General features: G+C 43.6%; 1 protein-coding gene and 1 non-coding gene across 2 annotated transcripts; both read left to right on the top strand.

Annotated features, from left to right (window-relative positions):
• Nucleotides 1–712: 712 nt before the first annotated feature.
• trnak-uuu (transfer RNA lysine (anticodon UUU)) lies at nt 713–785 on the top strand. Its single transcript has one exon. It is a non-coding gene; the product is annotated as a tRNA-Lys (tRNA).
• Nucleotides 786–19730: 18945 nt separating this feature from the next.
• LOC137368777 (olfactory receptor 6N1-like) lies at nt 19731–20714 on the top strand. Its single transcript, XM_068028979.1, has one exon. It carries the CDS (start codon nt 19731–19733, stop codon nt 20712–20714), a length of 984 nt encoding a protein of 327 aa, XP_067885080.1.
• The last annotated feature ends 1655 nt before the right edge of the window (nt 20715–22369 follow it).

Raw genomic sequence — 22369 nt, 5'->3', positions numbered from 1 at the left:
AGAAAATGCTGGAAATACTCAGCAGGTCTGGCAGCATCTGTGGAGAGAGAAGCAGAGTTAACGTTTTAGGTCGATGACTTTTCATCAGAACCCTGTATGTTCCCTCAGGTGGACATTAACAGTCTTATTTCTTTGAATTATATAGCGCCTTTCATAGCCTCAGATTATCCCAAAGAACTTCACAGCCAATGAAGTACTTTTGAAGTGTAGTCACTGTTTTAATGTAGGAAACACAGTAGCTTATACTGGTCACTTGGATGTTTAAAGGCTGCTTTGAGTGTGTATGTGTGAGGCAAGTGTGCAATGTCAGGTTTGTGTACTCTAGGAATGTGCACACTTTTGCATGAAGATAAGGGAACAGACACTGAATCCAAAAAGGTCTAACAAGTTGTGAAAGTTGCAATAAAATGCTGTGTCAATCATCCTGCAGTCTCTTGTACCGCTTTGAAATAACTTGAGACATTACAACGACTGGTGGGGGATTCACATCTTCCAGTCCATCCTCCAGGAGATTTTAAATACTTCACGCTTTGGTGAGTTTCGGATCGGTATTTGTTACGAATCCCAGCGCCAGGCGCTGCAGGGAATCCCCTCCGCAGGCAGCAACAATGTTGCGAACTGGAGGAAATCCCGACGCAGTGACGTCATTGCGCTATGAATGTATCAGGTTTGGTCGCCCAATAAGAAGACGTTTAGGAGACTTTATAGCAGGGCCCGGATAGCTCAGTCGGTAGAGCATCAGACTTTTAATCTGAGGGTCCAGGGTTCAAGTCCCTGTTCGGGCGTTACATTTTTTTTTTACATTCCTAAGTATCTCTGAAAACTCAATATAAGTTATTTGAACGTTTAAAGAAGGGGGGAATAAAGAGAATTTTATTTTCATGGTTTATCTGGATGGTGCAAGCAGTTTCAATATTAACTTTCAAAAGGGAATTGGATAAATACTTGAAATAGAAAGATTGCAGGGCTATGGGAAAAGAGCAGAGGCAGAAGGACTAATTGGATAGCTCTTTCAAAGAGCCATCACAGACACAGTGGGCCGAACGGCATCCTTCTGTGCTGTATCATTCTTGGCGCATTTGTTTTATCCATACATGGGATGTGGATGTCGCTGGTCAAGGGCAGCATTTATTGCCCATCCCTAATTGCCCTTGAGAAGATGATGGTGAGCTGCCTTCTTGAACCGCTGCAGTCCTTGGGGTGGGTTAAGTGAGTGGGCAACGATGGAGTATAATGTGGGAAAATGCGAAATTGTACATTTTGGCAGGAAGAATAAAAAACAGGATATTATCTAAATGGTGAGAGATTGCAGAACCCTGAGATGCAGAGGGATCTGTGTGTCCTAGTGCATGAATCGCAAAAGGTTAGTATGCAGGTACAGCAAGTAATTAGGAAAGCTAATAGAATGTTATCATTTATCGCGAAGGGAATTAAATACAAAAGTAGGGAGGTTATGCTTCAGCTATACAGGGCATTGGTGAGACCACATCTGGAGTACTGTGTACAGTACTGGTCTCCTTATTTAAGACAGGATGTAAATGCGTTGGAGGCAGTACAGAGAAGGTTTACTAGACTAATACCTGAAATGGGCGGGCTGTCTTATGAGGAAAGATTAGACAGACTAGGCTTGCATCCGCTGGAATTTAAAAAGAGGCGACTTTGCTGAAACATATAAGACCCTGAGGGATCTTGACAGGGTGGATGTGGAAAGGATGTTTCCACTTGTGGGAGAATCTATAACTAGGGGTCACTGTTTAAAAATAAGGGGTCACACATTTAAGACAGAGAAGAGGAGAAATTTTTTCTCTCAGAGGGTCATGAGTCTTTGGAACTCTTCCTCAAAAGGCGGTGGAAGCAGAGTCTTTGAATATTTTTAAAGCAGAGGCAGATTCTTGATAAGCAAGAGGGTGAAAGGTTATTGGGGGTAAGTGGGAATGTGGAGTTGAGTTTGCAATCAGATCAGCCATGATCTTGTTGAATGGTGGAGCAGGTTTGAGGGGCCGAGTGGCCTACTCCTGCTCTTAATTCGTATGCTTGTATGAATGTTACTTGGCATTTATCAGCCCAAGCCTGAATGTTGTCCAGATCTTCCAGCGTGCGGGCACAGGCTGCTTTAGTATCTGAGAAGACGCAAATGGAACTGAACATTGTGCAATCATCAGTGAATATCCCCACTTCTGACCTTATGATGGAAGGAAGGTCATTGATGAAACAGCTGAAGATGGTTGGGCCTAGGACACTACCCTGAGGAACTCCTGCAGTGATGTCCTGGAGCTGAGATGATTGGCTTCCAACAACCACAACCATCCTCTAACCAGTGGAGAGTCCCCCCTTATTCCCACTGACTTCAATTTTACTACGGCTCCTTGATGCCATACTCGGTAAAATGCTGCCTTAATGTCAAGGGCAGTCACTCCTAAAGGCCTGCTTGGGTCTGCAATTGAAACCCAACCCGAGTCCGACAGAACCACATCCGACCCGAGCCCGACCTGGCCCGAGTCCTTTGATTTTTTTTCCCGCACCCAACCCAACCTGACCCAACCACTGGACTGAAGTTGATTATATTAAAGAGGTTGTGCTCTGCCTTGGATGGAATCACTCACAGACTAGTGCAGAGTCTGATGCACTTTTCCCTCCTTGATGCCCTGGCTGTCACTGTGTCCAACCCGATCCGAGCCTGAATGCCGGACCTGGAAGAGCGACCCGACCCAACCCAAACATATTTCCTCAGGCCAGGTCGGGTTCGGGTCGGGTAACCATGCTCTAGTCACTCCCACCTCACCTCCGGAATTCTGCTCTTTTGTCCATGTTTAGACCCAGGCTGTAATGAGGTCAGGAGCTGAGTGGCCCTTGTGGAACCCAAACTGAGCATCAGTGAGCAGGTTATTACTGAGTTCATGTTGCTTAATAGCACTGTCAACGACACCTTCCTGATGGGGTGGTAATGTGGACAGGACATTCCTGGGCAATTTTCCACACTGCCGGGTAGATGCCAGTGTTGTAGCTGAACTGGAACAGCTTAGCAAAGGGCACAGATAGTTCTGGAGCAGGAGTCTTCACTTTTTTTTCCAAAAATATATTTTATGCATAAAAAATTTGTAAAAATACATTACAAAACAGTTCAAATTTGACTTTTCAGAAAGTGCAATAGCAATTCCTTCGATACAGAACAGAAGCCTCACAACTCTTGCCATTCCGTTTTATATGCAATGTAATTTGCATTACACAGCAAAAACATTTTTTGATGCCTATAGGGTTTTACACGGGTTCCAGTCCCTCGGTATACTATAGCGGGAGGACCTTACACAGTGGCCTTTCCCCATTGAGCCTTTGCCGTGGCTGGTCCAAGCTTTAGTGCGTCCCTCAGCACGTAGTCCTGGACCTTGGAATATGCCAGTCTGCAACACTTGGTCGTGGACTAACAACGTAGAAATATTTGAGTTCAAAACCTACCAATGGGAACAAATGAAATATTATAATTCTGGTAATTTGTGGGGTGGCACCAGGAACAAAATGATCATGGAAGCTGCTGGATTGTTGCAAAACTCCACATGGGCTCCCTAATGTCCTTCAGGGAAGGGAACCCATCACCCCTACCAGCTCTGTCCTATATGTGACTGCAAGCTGACACTTCATAGTTGACTCTTCATACTTGCAGGGCGACTAGAGATGGGTTATTAACATTGCTGGGCCAGGTCACATATATCTCAAGAATATGGAAGAGTAAGGGATAACCTAATTGAAGTGTTCAAGCTGATCAAAGCAGTTGATAGGTTAGATGGAGAGAACCTATTTCCTCTGGTGGCGGGGGAGTCCAAAACAAGGGGCCATAACATTAAAATTGGAACTAAGCCGTTCAGGGATAATGTTTCATTATATCTACCCTTCTCCACACAAAGGGTTGTGGAAGTCTCGAACTTTCTCCCCCAAAAAGCTGTTGAACCTGGGGGATCAATTGAAAATTTCAAAACTGAGATTGATTGATTTTGGTTCGTCAAAAGGTATTAAGGATTACAGAACCAAGGTGAGTAAATGGAATGTAGTTGTTGTAAACACTGGAATTTCCTCCCCAAACCTCTTCGCCTCTCTACCTCTCACTCCTCCTTTAAGATGCTCCTTAAAACCTACATCTTTGGGGCCAGTGGTGCGCCCAAAGTTCCGCTTCAAGGATGCTTGCAAGCATGGCATGAAGGCCCTAAATGTGGTCTATCGCACCTGGGAGTCACTAGCTGGTGAAAGAGGGAAATGGCGACACGTCCCATGGACTGGTGTGCACTACCACGATGACCAGTTGCTACATCAGCTTGGCAACAAGTGCCAACGTCAAAAACAACAACTTGGCAGCTTCATGTGTGGCACTTGTGGCAGAACCTGCCTCTCAAGGATTGGCCTGCCATCAGCAAAGGTGCACCAAGAGAAGACACCCCACCTAAATGGATTGATTGCTGCGTGTCCATAGTCACTCGTAGATGAAAGGATGCCAACCAGGAACATAGGAACATGAGATGACCATTTAGCCTCTCAAGTCTGTTCCCCCATTTAACGAGATCATGGCTGATCTGTGACCTAACTCCACATACCTGCCTTTGTCCCATATCCCTTAAAAATTTTGGATAACAAAAGTCTATCAATCATAGTTTTAAAATTAACAATTGATTGAACATCAATTTCCAGTTCCAGAACAGAGTTCCAATCTTCTACCACCCTTTGTGTGTAGAAGTGTTTCATAATTGCATCCTGAAAGGCTCTAATTTTTAGTCTCTGCCCCCTCGTCGTAAGTTCCCCAAGCAGTGAAAATAGTTTCTCTTTATCTACCCTGTTTCCTATAATATCTTGAAAACTTCGATCAAATCACCTTTTAAATTCCAGGGAATACAACACTAGTTTGTATAATCTCTCCTCATAATTAACCCTCGAGTCTAGCTATCATTCTGGAGAATCGACACAGCACTCCCTCCAAAGCCAATATATCCTTCCGAAGGTGTGGTGCCTAGAACTGCTCACAGTAATCCAGGTGTGGTCTAAGGAGGGCTTTGTACAGCTGAAATATGAATTCTACCCCCTTGTATTTTAGTCTTCCAGTTATAAAGGCCAGCCTTTTAGATTATTTTCAGTGAGACCTCAGTGAGACCATTAACGTTAAAACATGAGATAGGAACTCCCAAACCAATTTAAATAATTACACGACAAGATTTCACATTTTAAGACTTTTATTAAAACAGCTAAACTAAAAACCCCCATTAGCTAAATAGTACTTAGTAAGAGGCTGATACCTCAAATTACAAAGAAAGGTATTATTATGACCAGGTGAGAAAGGGGTCTAGGGCTCCCCTCTCAGCCTTTTCCTGGTTTGGCCATAACAGGGTTTAACTTTTAAAACACAGTGTTTTTAGCTTCCCCTCAGTGAGTCCTTGCTCACTGTTCTGTAATTGTAATTGTAAAGAAATCAACCAGACAGGTTTTCTCAGATTTAAACAAGAAAGGTGTATGTTTATAAACCTTAAAACTCTAACTCAGTTAAAACTACTAAAAATACATGACACAACCATGCTTGCATGCATACGTGTTAAACACACACACAAATAGAGACAGTGGAGGAGAAGAATTAAAGGAGAAAGGTTTGAAGTACTGGATGGAGTTCAGCTACTGGATTTGGGTTGGATGTAAAGTCGTTGATTGAAGTTAAATCTTGCAGTTCTCGTTGGGGCACAGTGCACACTTTTAAACTTGTTTCGCTGGTCTTCTGTCTTGAGGCTTAAGTTACTTCCTTGGGTCACTGGGACTTTGCGTGTGAGAGAGAGAGGGGGAGACCTTCCTCCTTGAAGTTCAATTGCAGTCTCTTCCAAAAACTGTTCTGTGAGCACAATTCAATTAACTCCAAGTTGGTTAGTAGGTTAGTCATGTGACTAGCCCCCTTGTTTGGAACAGTCTCTCCTGCAAGGTTTGTGCATTCCTCCATGCTTACCAGACACTCTCAGTGGTGGAATACTGGCTCTTACACAGTCAATGACTCTCAATGTCTTTTAATCATCACTATTGACAAAACCCATCTGACTAATTGGATCAGGGCGTACACCCATTGTCTCTCCATGCAATTGTCTTTTAGAATGGAAATGTGCAGCCATGTTGTCAGCCACTGTTCTGTGGTCTTTTTAAACAAGTTTGTTCAATGTCCAGTAAACATAGAAAATAGGAGCAGAGAATAGGCCCTTTGAGCCTGCTCGAACATTCATTATGATCATGGCTGATCATCCAACTCAGTAACCTGTTCCCGCTTTTGCCCCATACCCTTTGATCCATTTATACCCAAGAGCTATATCTAACTCCTTCTTGAAAACATACAATGTTTTGGCCTCAACCGCTTTCTGTGGCAGCAAATTCCACAGGCTCACCACTCTCTGGGTGAAGAAATTTCTCATCTCAGTTCTGAAAGGTTTACCTTGTATCCTTAGACTATGACCCCTGGTTCTGCACTCCCCCACCATCAGGAACATCCTTCCTGCATCTACCCTGTCAAGTCCTGTTAGAATTTTATAGGTTTCTATGAGATCCCCACTCACTCTTCTGAACTCCAGCGAATATAATCCCAACCGACTCAATCTCTCCTCATACGTCAGTCCCGCCATCCCAGGAATCAGTCTGGTAAATCTTTGCTGCACTCCCTCTATAGCAAGAACATCCTTCCTCAGATAAGGAGACCAAAACTGCACACAATATTCCAGGTGTGGCCTCACCAAGGCCCTGTATAATTGCAGCAAGACATCCCTGCTCCTGTACTCGAATCCTCTCACTATGAAGGCCAACATACCATTTGCCTTTTTAACTGCCTGTTGCACCTGCATGCTTACCTTCAGCGACTGGTGTACGAGAACACCCAGGTCTTGCTGCATATTCCCCTCTCTCAGTTTATAGCCGTTCAGATAATAATCTGCCTTCCTGTTTTTGCCACCAAAGTGGATAACCTCACATTTATCCACATTATACTGCATCTGCCATGCATTAGCCCACTCACTCAACTTGTCCAAATCACCCTGAAGCCTCTCTGCATCCTCCTCGGAAAAAGACCCATTTATCCCTACTCTTTGTTTCCTGTCCGCCAACCAATTTTCTATCTATCACAGTACACTACTCCCAATCCCATGCGCTTTAATTTTACATGCTAATCTCTTATGTGGGACTTTGTCGAAAGCCTTCTGAAAGTTCAAATAAACCACATCCACTGGCTCCCCCTCATCAACTCTACTGGTTACATCCTCGAAGAATTCTAGTAGATTTGTCAAGCATGATTTCCCTTTCATAAATCCGTGTTGACTCAGCCCAATTCTACCACTGTTCTCTAAGTGCTCTGCTATAAAATCTTTGATAATGGACCCTAGAATTTTCCCCACTACCGATGTCAGGCTGACTGGTCTATAATTCCCTGTTTTTTTCTCTACCTCCCTTTTTAAATAATGGGGTTACATTAGCTACCTTCCAATCTGTAGGAACTGTTCCAGAGTCTATAGAATCTTGGAAGATGACCACCAATGCATCCACTATTTCTAGGACCACTTCCTTAAGTGCTCTGGGATGTAAACCATCAGGCCCTGGGGATTTATCGGCCTTCAATCCCATCAATTTCCCCAACATCATTTCTCTACTCATACTGATTTCCTTCAGCTCTTCTCTCTCACTAAGCCCTGTGTTCCCCAACATTTCTGGTATGATATTTGTGTCCTCCTTTGTGAAGACAGAACCAAAGTATACATTTAGTTGGTCAGCCATTTCTTTATTCCCCATAATAAATCCGCCAGTAACAGTTCAAAAATAATGTTCCATATGACAAAATTAATATTTTTCCATCTGGCAGGTGTGGTTTTCGTCACAGTATTTTCTTCACTTATTAAAACCTGTTTCCAGTGGCGTTCCACGGGAGTCAGTGTTGGGTCCCTTGCTGTTTGTGGTATATATTAATGATTTGGACTTAAATGTGGGAGGCATGATTGGGAAATTTGCTGATGTCACAAAAAATTGGTTGTGTCGTTGAAAGTGAAGAGGACAGCTGTGGACTCCAGAATGATATCAATGGTTTGGTTGAGTGGGTGGAAAAGTGGCAAATGGAATTCAATCCGGAGAAGGTAATGCACTTGGGGAGAGAAAATAAAGCAAGGGAATACACGATAAATGGGAGGATATTGAGAGGGGTAGAAGAAATGAGAGACCTTGGATTGCATGTTCACAGGTCCCTAAAGGTGGTAAAACAAGTAGCTAAAGTGGTGGAGAAGGCATGTGGAATGCTTTCCTTTATTGGCTGAGGCATAGAATACAAAATCTGGAACTGTATAAAACGCTGGTTAGGTCACAGCTGGAGAAATGTGTACAGTTCTGGTCACCACATTGCAGGATGAACATAATTGCTCTGGAGAGAGTACAGAGGAGATTTACAAGAATGTAACCAGGGCTTGAAAGTTGCAGCTATGAAGAAAGATTGGATTGGCTAGGATTGTTTTCCTTAGAACAGAGGAGGCTGAGGGTGACTTAATTGAGGTGTACAAAATTATGAGGGGCCGAGATAGAGTAGACAGGAAGGACCTGTTTCCCCTACCGGAGAGGTCACTTACCAGGGGGGCACAGATTTAAGCTGATTGGTAGAAGGATAAGAGGGGACATGAGGAAAAACCTTTTCACCCAGAGGGTGGTGGGTGTCTGGAATTCACTGCCAGGAACCGTGGTGGAGGCAGAAACCCTCAATTCTTTTAAAAGGTACCTGGACATGCACCTGAAGTGCTGCAACCAGCAAGGCTATGGACCAGGTGCTGGAAGGTGTGATTAGATTGGTCGGCTAGTTTTTTTGGCTGACACGGACATAATGGGCTGAATGGCCTCCTTCTGTGCCATACTTTTTTATGGTTCTAACCCTTGAAAACCTCACACTACCCTTATACGTTACACAATCCTCCTTGATGGCAAAATCGTTGTGGTTAAAAATCTCAAACTCCTCCCAGTTGCAATGGGTTGGATCTCCCAGGCCTTTCTCTAAATCAATGTCCTCTTCACTCACTTCTGTCGAGCACTTTCGACCTGGACTTCCGTGAAAAAGGCAATCTCTGGTGATCCTGGTGTTTTTTTTCCTTCTCTGCAAACCTCAACTCTCAAAACAGGTTCAAGTCTTTACAGCCTTTCACTGTATCAGTCTTCTAAGAGTGGGTGGTCCCGCTCTCTCTCACTGTCTCTCCTCTCTGAGACTGCCACCGCTGGTCTTCTTCCGGTCTTTCTTACAGCCTGTCTGCCTTCTGAAAATCTGTTGCATTTATCTGGAATCAAAGGTCAATACCCAATTTTCTTTTCCAATATGCAAAGTCCACAAGTCTGGCTACAGCAGAGCCACCCGGGCTTTCCACTGTTTCCAGGTGTTAGCAATTGCAATTCGTAATTACATTTTCAGAATTACTGACGCCTTATTTACAATCTGAAAGTCTGGTAGGGTGAAAACCATTGTTCTTCAGGTGTTACACACCTGAAAACAGTCTCTGCTTTTCAAAAGTGTCTTTGATCTGTGTTCTTTGTTGCCCTGGTAACCAAGCTCCCTGTCTTGTCTTTAAACAGAGTTGATGTGGGGTCACCTGACTTCTCAGACTCTATCATAAACTACATTAAAATCAGTTTATAAAAAACAATTATGCTACAAAGTCTAGAGGTCATAACAGTACCTGTTTGTGATATTTAAATGACCTATGTGCCTGGAACCCCAAGTCTATTTGGATCTCCGCTGTTTCTATCTTTTCACCAATTAGTAAGTATCCTGTTCTATCCTTTTTAAAGAAAAAAATGGATGACCTCACATTTGCCTAATTGAAATCCATTTGCCACAGTTTTCCCATTTACTTTATCAACATCTCTTTGTAAGTTTATGCTTCCATCTATCTGTTTACAATGCTGTCTATCTTTGTGTCATCAGTAAATTTGGATGTGTGGCTTTCTATCCCAACATCTAAGTCACTAATAAATATAATGAATAGTTGAGACCCTAGCATAGATCCTTATGCGACATGTGGGGAGAGAAACAGAGTTAATGTTTCAGGTCTGGGAACTTTCATCAGAACTCTGTTCAATTGGATGAAAAGTACAGAGTAGAATCTCAAAAATTGCTGATGACACCAAACAGTGAGGATGATATGAACCACCTGCAACAGGACATAGATAGACTAGCAGAATGGGCAGACAGGTGGCAGATGGAATTTAATACTAACAAGTGTGAGGTGTTGCATTTTGGCTGAAGGAATAGGGAGAGGGAATATAGACTTAATGGCACCGTTCTAAAGAGTGTGCAGGAACAGAGGGACCTGGGGATGCATGTGCATAGATCTTTAACGGTGGCAGGACATATTGAGAGGGTGGTTAGTAAAGCATATGGGATCTTGTGCTTCATAAATAGAAACAATAAGAACATATTAGAAGCACTGTCTGCTCTGATGCTACCTTCCACGACAGCGCTTCTGATATGTTTTCCTTTTTCCTCAACCGAGGATTCCCCCCCCCCCCCACCCCCCACTGTGGTTGGCAGGGCCCTCAAACGTGTTCAGCCCATTTTCCGCACCTCTACCCTCACCCCTTCCCCTCCCTCCCAGAACCACGACAGGGTTTCCCTTGTCCTCACTTTCCACCCCATCAGCCTCCATATCCAAAGGATCATCCTCCGCCATTTCCACCACCTCCAGCGTGATGCCGCTACCAAACGCATCTTCCCCTCCCTTCCCCTGTCAGCATTCCAAAGGGATCGTTCCCTCCGTGACACCCTGGTCCACTCCTCCATTACCCCCACCACCTCGTCCCCTTCCCACGGCACCTTCCCCTGCAATCGCAGGAGGTATAATACCTGCCCATTTACCTCCTCTCTCCTCGCTATCCAAGGCCCCAAACACTCCTTTCAGGTGAAGCAGCGATTTACTTGTACTTCTTTCAATTTAGTATACTGTATTCGCTGCTCACAACGTGGTCTCCTCTACATTGGGGAGACCAAACGCAGACTGGGTGATCGCTTTGCATTACACCTCCGCTCAGTCCACAAGCAGGACCCCGAGCTTCCGGTTGCTTGCCATTTCAACACTCTCCCCTGCTCTCATGCTCACATCTCTGTCCTGGGATTGCTGCAGTGTTCCAGTGAATATCAACGCAAGCTTGAGGAACAGCATCTCATTTACCGATTAGGCACACTACAGTCTGCCTGACTGAACATTGAGTTCAATAATTTCAGAGCATGATGGGCCCCCCTTTTTATTTTTAGTTATTTTTACTTTTTTCTTTGTTTATTTTATTTTAGTTTGTTTCTACTGTGCCTACCCACTGTTTTTATTCATGTTTGTGCTTGGGGCCAGGCTGTTCAGTTTTCTGTCAATTAACACCCTCTCTGCACTAACACTTTGTCTTTCACCACACAATTAACATACCATTTGCCTTTGCTCCATGACCTTCTGGTCAGTTATTCTCTGTGACCTTGACCTATCAACACCTTCACTTTTGTTACCTCTTGCTCCACCCCCGCTTTACTTGCTACTACATTTCTAATATTTGCCAGTTCTGATGAAAGGTCACTGACCTGAAACGTTAACTCTGCTTCTCTCCCCATAGATGCTGCCAGACCTGCTGAGTATTTCCAGCATTTCTTGTTTCTATTTCGGATTTCCAGCATCTGCAGTATTTTGCTTTTACCTTTATAAATATGATGGACATTGAAATGATGTGACAAATCGTGTCCCATAAGGATCTGTGTTGGGGACTCCACTGTTCTACATATTTATTATTAACTGAAATGATGGCCACTTATACAATTGCTGATGATACAAAGATAGGCAGCATTGTAAGCAGTTAGACAGAAGTGTAAAATTACAAAGCGATATTGATAGTGTCATGAAGCCCCGCACCTGCCAAGAATGAGGCATATTAATTTTGTCATATGAACATTAATTTTAAACTGTTGCTGGAGTGAAGAAATTACTTGTTTAAAAAGAGATCACCATACACCTGGCTGGAGGACATTTGCAGCTAAGTGACAGTGCTTGGAGAGACAAAAGAATTGCTCATTGATTCAATTAACAGAGAACGGGCTGGGTAATGGTGATCCACATCTTGTCGGGGTAAGAGACAGCACTACACCTCCCCCCACCACCACCCCTCCACTGAGAGCTTTAGAATCCACAATCGCAGGAGTTTGTTTAAACAGTTAGTCACATGACTAACCTGCAGGCCAACTTGGAGTTTTGAATTGTGCTCACAGGACAGTTTGGTCAGACTACAGATTGTAACTGAACCTGGAACAAGACAGCCTCTCTCCTGGCTGGCTCTCTCTTGCTTTCTCTCAAGCCTCCAGACCCACTGAAGTCATTTAAACCTCAAGAGAGAGAAGAATCCTACCTTGAAACAAGTGAAAGTGTGCACTGGGCCTCAACAAACAGCAAGACTTACCAGCAACCAAAGACTCCACATTGAGCTCAAAGGACTGTAATTACAATCCATCTATTGCCTAAAACTTTTCCCCTTTATTCTTTTTACTTTTTCTTTCTCACGTATGCATGCTAGCGTGGTTGTGTTGCCTATTCGTAGTCGTTAACTGGGATAGAGTTTAAGATTAATAAACTTCCACCTTTCTTGTTTAAATCTAAGGAAACCTGTCTGATTTCTTTGCCTTACAATTGGAAAGCAATGAACCAGGATTCACTGAGGGGGAGCTAAAAACTGTGTTTTAAAAAATTAAACTCTGTTACGGTTAGACCAGGCAAAGGCTGAGAGAGAACCACTTAGACCCCTGTCTCACCTGGTTGTAACAATAGGTTAAATGAATGGGCAGAACTGTGGCAAATGGATTTCAATGTAGGTAATTGGGTTTTACTAGCATAGCACAGCACAATTTCATAGATTTATATGAAGTCTACAGCATAGCAGCAGGCCATTCAGCCCAACTGCTTCACACAAGCCTGGTTCCACCATACTTAGGGTAGATGCTGAGAGAATGTTTCCCCCCTCATAGGGAATCTAGGCAGAACATAGAATGGGCAGAGAGGGGGCAGATGGAATTCAATACTGACAAATGAGAGTTCATGCATTTTGGCAGAAGGGATAGGCAGAGGCAATATATACTTAATGGCACAGCTCTAAAAAGTGGGCAGGAACAGAGGGACCTGGGGGTGTATGTGCATTGATCGTTGAAGGTGGAAGGACATATTGAGAGGGTGGTTAGTAAAGCATATGGGATCTTGGGATTCATAAATAGAGGCATTGAGTACAAAAGCAGAATGTTATGTTGAACCTTTATAAAGCTCTGGTTAGGCCCCAACTGGAGTATTATGTGTAATTCTGGTCACCACACTTTAGGAAGGATGTGAGGGTCCTTGAAAGAATGCAGAGGAGATTTACAGAATGGTTCCAGGGATGGAGGATTTTAGTTTCAAGCTTAGGTTGGAAAAGCTGGGGTTGTTCTCAAAACAAAGGGGAGATTTAATAGAAATGTACAAGATTATGACAGGCTTAGATAAGCTAGACAAGGAAAAACTGTTCCCATTAACAAATGTTATAAGGACTAGGGAACACAGGTTGAATGTTTTGGGCAAAAGATACAGGGGGAATATGAGGAAGCACCTTTTTATGCAGCGCATGGTAATGACCTGGAACTGGCTGCCCACAAAGTTGGTGGAAGCAGAGACGATCAATGACTTCAAAAGGAAGTTGGATGACCACCTGAGAGAAATAGAGTTGCAGGGCAATGGGGATCGAGCCAGGGAGTGAGACAGACAGCATAGCTCCTTGGAGAGACAGCATGGACTCAATGGACTGAATGGCCTTCTTTTTGCTGTAATTGACTCTAAGGCTCTATAACTAGGTGGTACAGTTGCAGATGAGGAGGAATTTCTTCTCTCAGAGGGTCATTAATCTTTGGAATTCTCTTCCCCAGAGAGCAGTGGAGGCTGGGTCATTGAATATATTCAAGGTTGAGTTAGACACATTTTTGATCTACAAGGATTATGGCAGGGGAGATGGGGAAGGCAGGCAGGAAAGTGGAGTTAAGGCCTCAATCAGATCAGCCATGATCGTATTGAATGGCAGAGCAGGCTCAAGGGGCCAAATGGCCTATTTCTGCTCCTATTTCTTAACATCATATGATCTTTATACTTCATCAACATCTCCCTCAAACACCTTTTGGATCTCAGATTCCTTTTTCAAATCAATAATTGTCCCATTCCACCCCATGATTATGTGCATCCTCCAATGTTCACCAATCTCCCTCCCTATACTGTTTGAGCTACAGGCCACAGGTGAGTTTCCAAATCTCCAGGTAGATCACAGTGAGGTCATGTGCTCCGGTCAGGTGACCGGCCAGACGCAATGCGCCTGGGCACTGAGGCCGGCGACTATTTTGCTTCAGATGTTTTTTTTTAATAATTCGAAGATTCTTTGCTTTTGTCGCCGGTTTCCGCCCTTCGAACCCGCTCGACACGCAGGGGCTGGTTACCTTTATATTTATTGAGGCTTCTTCGCTCTCTCCCGCAGGTTTTTAACCTCTTTTCCGTCAGGCTCACCTTTCCCGCCTTTTCTCCCGGGGCGTCAAACGGCGCAGATTCAGTGAGGTACTGGGGTAATTGGGAGGAGGGTGGGGAGCATTGGGGGGCAAAGGGGACAGAAGAATTGGGAGAAGGGGGATTGGGGAACAGGGAGCATTGGAGGAAGGGGACAGGGGAATTGGGAGAAGGGGGAACTGGGAGGACAGGAGGCAGTGGGGGAAAGGGGACAGGGGAATTGGGGGGAAGGGGCATTGGGGATCTGAGGTCATTGGGAGGGAAGGGGCATTGGGGATCTGAGGTCATTGGGGGGGAAGGGGACAGGGGAATTGGGAAAGGGGCATTGGGGCGGGGGGAACTGGGTGGACGGGAGGCAACGGAGGGAAAGCGGACAGGGGAATTGGGGGGAATAGAGGGTATTGGGGAGGGAAAGGGCAATGGGGGACAGGGAGCATTGGAGGAAATGGGGGAATTGTAGGGGGAAAGGGTATTGGGAAGATGGGGAATTAAGGGGATGGGGCATTGGGAGGAGATGGTGCATTGGGGGTCAGGGGGCATTGGGGTGGGGGTGACGGGGCATGAGTCTAGGATGGGGGAGGGGAGTTGGTGGAGAGAGACCGAGGAGGGGGATTGAGTGGGGGTGCAGGGATGGGGAAGGGGTGGAGTGAGTAACAAAATGAGGGAAAGGAAAGGGTGGAGGGGAAGGGAGTGAAGGAAGAAGAGGAGGGGGTGCAGGGGAGGTGGGGTAAGTGGCTGGAGTGGGGTAGGGAAGGGGTCAGAGAGGAGGGAGGAAGGTGGGAGAGAAGGAGGGAGGAAGGGGTGGGGAGGAGGAGTGGGGGCCAGTTGATGGGTGAGAAGAGGAGGCTGGCTTAGCAACGGGTTGAGGGGGCCATGTGGCTCCCTACTTTCGGGCACGTCATGTTTGCAATGAAATTTTACTATATTATTAATTGCCACTTATTTTCAGAAACTAGAGGTTTAAGCACTAAAGCTTTAATTGCTCACCGCAGATCTTTCTTGCTGATGGACCCTCCCGCCTTTCAGTATCCTGGCATCAAAACTTTATATGATCTTAAAAGTACTTAATTGGCTCCAAAGTGCTTTTGGACATACTGTGATTGTGAAAGTTATTGTGAAAATGCATGTTAGGCTGTCTCTTTTTAATTGATTGGTGCAGATCTTTCCTGCTTATGGAGCCTATTACCAAATTTTATATAACCCAACAACAGATCCTCTCTCCATCCTCGTGATGGGTGTTTGCTTAAGGTAAGGAGTCATGGAAGAAGGGTATACTGGAACGGATAGACAGTAACAGATACCAATAGATCAATAAGGTACACATTTACAATAGAAATATCACACCACTTAATGCACAAATTTAATTTCTGTTCCTAATATCATAAGGTAAATAGATCAGGAAGTAAGTTTTGTTTACATTCTTTCATTAATCCAGAATTAATTCATAATCCCCTCCTTACTCCATTGCAGCATCGAATCTTCTTCTGGAAGTCCTATGTATTATTCATCAGAACATAACAGGAGTAAGCCATTCAGCCTCTTGAGCCAGATCTGCCCTTCAACCCACACCTAAAACAGAAGATCTGGTCATTATCACATTGCTGTTTATGGGATCGTGTTGTATGCAAATTGGCTGCTGCATTTACTACATTACAACAGTGACTGCACTTCAATGGTATTTAATTGGGTGTAAAGCAGTTTGGACAGTTGATGTTGAATAGATGCAAGTTCTTTGGTCAGCGGCAAAGCAGTGAATAGTACCTGCTGTTTCCTATGGTAATGTGCATATTAACACTTTGCATTATTTCAAAATGTTTTGTATTTTCAGGAGTCTGTCTGTGCCTGATCAACTATATGGAATTAATTTTCTGCATCTGAAGATGGGTGGTTCACATTAATCAAGCGCTTTGGATGATGTAATATATTGAATCAGGCAGTGGGATTTAAAAACTGCAGTGTATCATTGTTCCTCTCTGTACAGCAGTGCACCAAGCAAGATCTCAGGTGATTATGATCTCACAGTTAAGATAAACCGCCTGTGAAATGTGGCTCTCTTTCTGCTTGCAAAAATTAAAGATGAAACTGAAATAAATATTGCACTGTAGAATCAATTACCTCGTTTTCACAGAATCACTATTTGATACACGCTTGGTGCTTTGCCACAGACAAGAATGCAAAAGTAGCTAAGAGCAATAGTATAGAGCATGTGAAAGCAATAGGTATAAGTTATAAAGAGCAGTTAGGCAGCTTTGAAGGCTAGGATTTTCCAAGACTGTTTTGTGTCTTTATTTTAGCTGAGCAGCCTTTGGAGGATGCCAAGAACTTTAATTTTCCTGTGGGTTTGGAAGGGAGATCAAAGTTTGCATGACAGTAGGGCTGCAAACGGGTGTGTCTCTGCACTTAGTTGGGGTGTAATGAGTGGCTGCACAACTAGCATGCTCATGCAGTGGCAGGGGAATAGTCAGAAAAATGTATACTTGAATAGAATAAGATAGATGTCCTGCAGGTCTGTCTCATTTGGGATTTTGGATGTTATAGTTCTGTCCTCCAGTGTTTTACTATATCTGTACATACTTTAATACAAACATTGATATCTATCCAGCAAGCTACCTCAATTTCAAGGACATATTTTTGAAAGCTCCAAAAGCTGTTTTCTCTTGCTATGTTACAGAAATGGATCTACATTGCAACCTTTTTCATAAAAGTATACCACTGGTAAATTTAAGTAAAGTCTTGCAACTATTTATAACAGGACTTTAGAGTAAGCTGTTAATTGCATTGGATCCCAACCTGAGGTTCTTGCCTAACACCCAGTTACTGTGGAACCTACTTGGAACATTGCTCGCTGACCTACACTGGCTCCGGTTCCGGCAACACCTCAGATTTAAAATTCCCATCCTTGTGTTCAAATCCTTCCATAGTTTCTTGCTTCCCTATCTCTGCCCTACAACTCACTCCTCCAATTCTGGACTCTTGCATGGCACTGATTTTCATTTCCCCCATGCCATGCCTTCTGTTGCCTGGGTCCCATGTACTGGAGCGCTCTCCCTAAATCTCTCTACCTTTTTTTCCTCCTTTAAGATACTCCTTAAAACCTACCTCTTTGACCAAGCTTTTGGTCACCTGCTCTAATATTTCCTTATGTGGCTGTATGGGGCAGCATAGTGGCGCAGTGTTTAGCACTGCAGCCTCACAGCTCCAGTGACCCAGGTTCAGTGCTGGGTACGGTCTGTGTGGAGTTTGCAAGTTCTCCCTGTGACCGTGTAGGTTTCCACTAGATGCTCCAGTTTCCTCCCACAGCCAAAGAGTTGCAGGTTGATAGGTAATTTGGCCATTGTAAATTGCCCCTAGGGTAGGTGGTAGGAGGATGGTGGGGATGTGGTAGGGAACATGGGATTAATGTAGGGTTAGTATAAATGGGTGGTTGTTGGTCGGCACAGACTCGGTGGGCCGAAGGGCCTGTTTCAGTGCTCTATGACTATGTCAAATTTTGTCTGATTATACTCCTGTGAAATGTCTTGGGGGGGGGGGGGGGTTTACTATGTTAAGGGGCTGTATAATTGCAGATTGCTGTTACTTAAATCCATATTACTCCTGGAACTCATTATTATCTGGGGGATTGCTTTCTGCAATGCTTTCCTAGCTGGCCTGCACACTTCTTTCCTTCCCTGAATTACAGCTAATTCAGAACTCCTCACACATCCTCTTAATACAAATCCATTAGTACCCATGTCCATTACTAGCTACCTGTGTCCCAACAAATTAAACTGAAGATCCTGCCTCAGCTCCCTTTGTGCCTTCACACTACCCTGTGTGACCAATCTCCAGCCATCCTGTGCACTCTTAGCACCATATTACTGCTTATTTCCTGTTCCACATTGGAAGGCCTTATTTTATTCATTTCACCGTTGACTTTTACAATTCTTTCTCAAGTCCTTCTCTTGCTCCCTGCCTTTAAAATCCTCCTTTTAAAACCCTTCATCTCCTTCCCTTGCTCCCAGTTTTCTTGTTTCTGCCTTCAGGGTAAAATCTGGCTTTGTGAAAGTGTAGGAACTATCTGGAAAAATATCTACAATAATAATACTCAGTTTTTGTCTGTCTGGACTGTTTTGATTGGTCAATTTAAGGGGCTCGTCTGCTGGTGGGTTTAATTGGTGGACGGTACATGAAGGCACGTGGGGCATGCAGAGGACTGGAGCATGTGACATGTGTGGTGGCCAACGGTTGGTGGCGGCAGTGGCAGCGGAGTGGGAGGGTTGGTGGAGAACAAACAGCGGAAGGTAAGGGGAGCCCAACAACAAAGTTACCCTGGTTGGAGAGATTGTTTCCATGAGGGATGGGATTGATGGGACCAATGGAAGGAATGGGATGGAGATGGCATGAGAGGGATGGAATGGGAAGGATAGGGAATGGCATGGGAGGGATGGATGAGCTGATGGAATTGGTTAAGTATGGCAAATGGCAGGGACAATTATTTGATACAACTTAATATTCGAAAGCTATTCTTTGTACTAACAATGAAGGTTCACTAAATTTGAATGAAAAAAGTTTCAGAAAAGCTGTCGGGTGAATTAAAAGAATACATCAGCATTGATTCTATAGACGAAGATGATAACAGTCTATACAGTCCAGAGTTTCTAACTACAATGGCCATGCCACTGCACAGACTTAGACTCAAGGAAGGAGCAATTATGATGTTGCTACGAAACTTGAATCCTAGTTAAGGACTTTGCCATGGAAGGAGATTGGTAGTTCAGAAGCTGTTTTCATCAATGATAGGTGCTGAAATTATAACAGGCAGATTTCATGGAAATAGAGTGTTTTAATTCCTTGAATAATATTGAGCCATTGTAAACCTTCCTTTTCAACTCAGGAGAAAACAGTTCCTGATTAGACTTTCATATTCTATGACTATTAGCAAGTCACAAAGTCGTACTCTTGATAAAATTTCTGCTTATATTCTTAGGCCTGTTTTTACACGTGGACAGATTTTTGTAGCTTTTTCCAGAGTGAGTTTTGAATTTTGGTGAAAGAATAACTAGAAATCCTGTATTTAACGAACTGCTACAATAAAAATACTAATTTGGTCACTAATGTTTTGCGGGTCTCTGCTGGCTTATACAATGAGGCTATTGCGCCCCTTGCTGATTCACAATTATTAATTCAATAGGGGGAAACCAGTTAATGGCCGAGTCAGATCAAAGACGGTACCCAGTCACAGGATTCATGCTTGTTGGACTTCCAGAACATCAAGACTTACGGTCAGGCCTGTCATCCCTGTTTCTGATTGTATATATATTAATAATTATTGGGAATGTTACTGTACTGTACATGGTTACGACAGACAAACGCTTGCATGTACCCATGTACTTCCTTGTTGCTAACCTGGCAGTAATGGATCTGGTGTTGACTAGTTCAGTCTTTCCTGGAATGCTGGTGAGGCTTATATTGGACTTTAAAATTATTCTGTGGGGTAACTGCTTTATTCAAATGTATTTTGTCCACAGTATGTCAGCAGCAAAGATGTTGCTACTCACTGTGATGGCTTATGACCGTTCAGTAGAAATATGCAACCCCCGATATTATTTATCCCTGAGAAGAGATTATTTTTTTGTCAAAATGGCAGGACTTAGCTGGGTCATATGCATGGCTTGCTTCTTGCCTCCAATAGTTTTAACTTCCATTTTTCCGTTTTGTGGGCGAAATGAAGTTTATAATTCCTTTTGTGAGATGCTGTCGGTAATGAGCCTGATTTGCACAGATGCAATCTCTGTTAAATTTTTAAACTTAGTTCTGAATGTGTTATTAGTCCTCCCAAGTTTTGTTATGATTGTCTGTTCCTACATCAAAATAGCTAAATCAGTAAAAATTGCCTCCTTGGAGCAGAAAAAGGCTTTATTAACCTGTGTGGGTCATGTGTTAGTCATTAGTTTCTTTTTCCCCACTGTGGTCCTTTATTCTGCATTATTCTATGTTGGGTACAGTCCCCCCAGTGTTCGTATTGCTTTTGCTATTTTGTATGTTACCCTAAGTCCTTTAGTCAGTCCAATTATTTACATTCTAGCAGTAAAGGAAATAAGAGAAAAGATTGTTAAATGCGTCAAAATAAAAAAGGTTTCTCCTTCTGTTGGAAGCACTGTGGTATTGAGAGCCATTGAGTTGAATTGAAGAATCATTGCGGTCATGACCATTCTTGCTATGTGTTTAATCATCTTTGTGTTCATCAATTGACTAAAATCTCAGCTTTGTCTTCTGTTAGCATCAAACTGAGCCATGGTTTGAAATAAGATATTTGAATATACTTGGAAATAAAATTCACAATTCTAGACTCATCTTACAAGAAATAACTTGCATTTCTGTAGAGCCTTTTTGAACCTCAGAATGTGCAAAGGCAGTTTACAGCCAATAGTAAGGTATTTAAGTGAGGTCTGAGTAGGAGGGAATGTAATAAGGTCTAAATTAGGTTCACTGTCCATGTGTATGAATGCACAGAGTACAGTAAATAAGGTTGGTGAGCTGCAGGCGTAGATAGAAATATGATGTCATGGTGATAATGGATATCTGGCTCAAAAAAAGGGCAGGTACTAAATATTCCTTGACACAAGGTGATTAAGGAGAACATCACAGTGCTGGAGAGAGAGGATGTCCTAGAAGGGTCAAGGACAGAACCTATTTGATTAGAGCTAAGAAACAATTGAAGTACAATTGCATTTCTGGGTGTATTCTATAGGTCACCAACTAGTGGGAAAGATATAGAGCAAAGTTGTCCAACATATGGCCCGCAGGCCAGGATCTGGCCCGCCAAAGGTTTCCATCCGGCCCGCGCCAGGGCTCCTTGAGTGGAGATGGGAATTCTCCCTTTGTTTTCCTGCAACGCGGCCTTTTTAAAAACATGGCGCTGCCAGTTTCACAGATGACAGCTGCTGAAGCAGGAACGTGCTTCCCAACATCGGACAGATTTGGGTTTTCTGACTTTTTTTAAAAGCCCGCCAGAAAACCCCAAATCTGTCCGATGTTGGGAAGCGCGTTCCTACTTCAGCAGCTGAGCTGTGAAACAAACTGACCAACCACAAAGCTGCTGTGCTGAGCGTTCCAGATCAGTGCAACTATGAGAGAGAGAGGGGCGGGGGTGTGGTGGAATAAAGAGAGAGGGGGAAAACACAGAGGGGAAACAGAGGGGAGGGGGAACACACAGAGAGGGTGGAACAACACAGAGAGGGTGGAACAACACAGAGAGAGAGAGAGAGACAGAGAGAGAGAGATCTCACTTCGGAAAGATGGACATCTGTCCAGAATACTCTACATTGCTACATCAAGTTTGTGAGCAGAGATTGACTACCTATGCAAGGAAAAACAATGCCAGGTATGTCACTAAATCAGTTTCGAATTTAGTGACGAGAAAGTAAGTCAATAAATTAATCTTATTTAAAGCTTCGTCACAAAAATGCACATTTGTTGTTTTTATTAGTAAGATAAATTTTTAATGCCTTTATCTTTTGAAATTTGCTCACCAGCCCCTTGGGCCGAGCAAAAAACGCAATGCGGCCCTCCGTCCGAAAATGACGGACAACACTGATATAGAGGAACAAATTTGCAAGGAAATTACAAAGAGGTGCAAGAATTACAGTGTAGTTATAATAGAGCACTTTAATTATCGTAATATAGACTGGGATATTAATAATGTAAAGGGCAGAGAGGGACAAGAGTTTCTACAATGGGTGCAGGAGAACTTTCTACATCAGTCCAATAAGGAGGGAGGCATTGCTGGATCTACTTCTGGGGAAGGAGGTGGCTCAAGTGAATCAATGTCAATAGGAGAACAT

This window comes from Heterodontus francisci, chromosome 4 (assembly GCF_036365525.1).
Source record: "Heterodontus francisci isolate sHetFra1 chromosome 4, sHetFra1.hap1, whole genome shotgun sequence".
Classification (NCBI taxonomy): domain Eukaryota; kingdom Metazoa; phylum Chordata; class Chondrichthyes; order Heterodontiformes; family Heterodontidae; genus Heterodontus; species Heterodontus francisci.
This window is presented reverse-complemented; position numbering and strand designations above follow the sequence as displayed.

Coding starts and splice junctions, on each gene's coding strand:
- LOC137368777 (XM_068028979.1), top strand. CDS start 19,731: ATGGCCGAGTCAGATCAAAGACGGTACCCAGTCACAGGATTCATGCTT.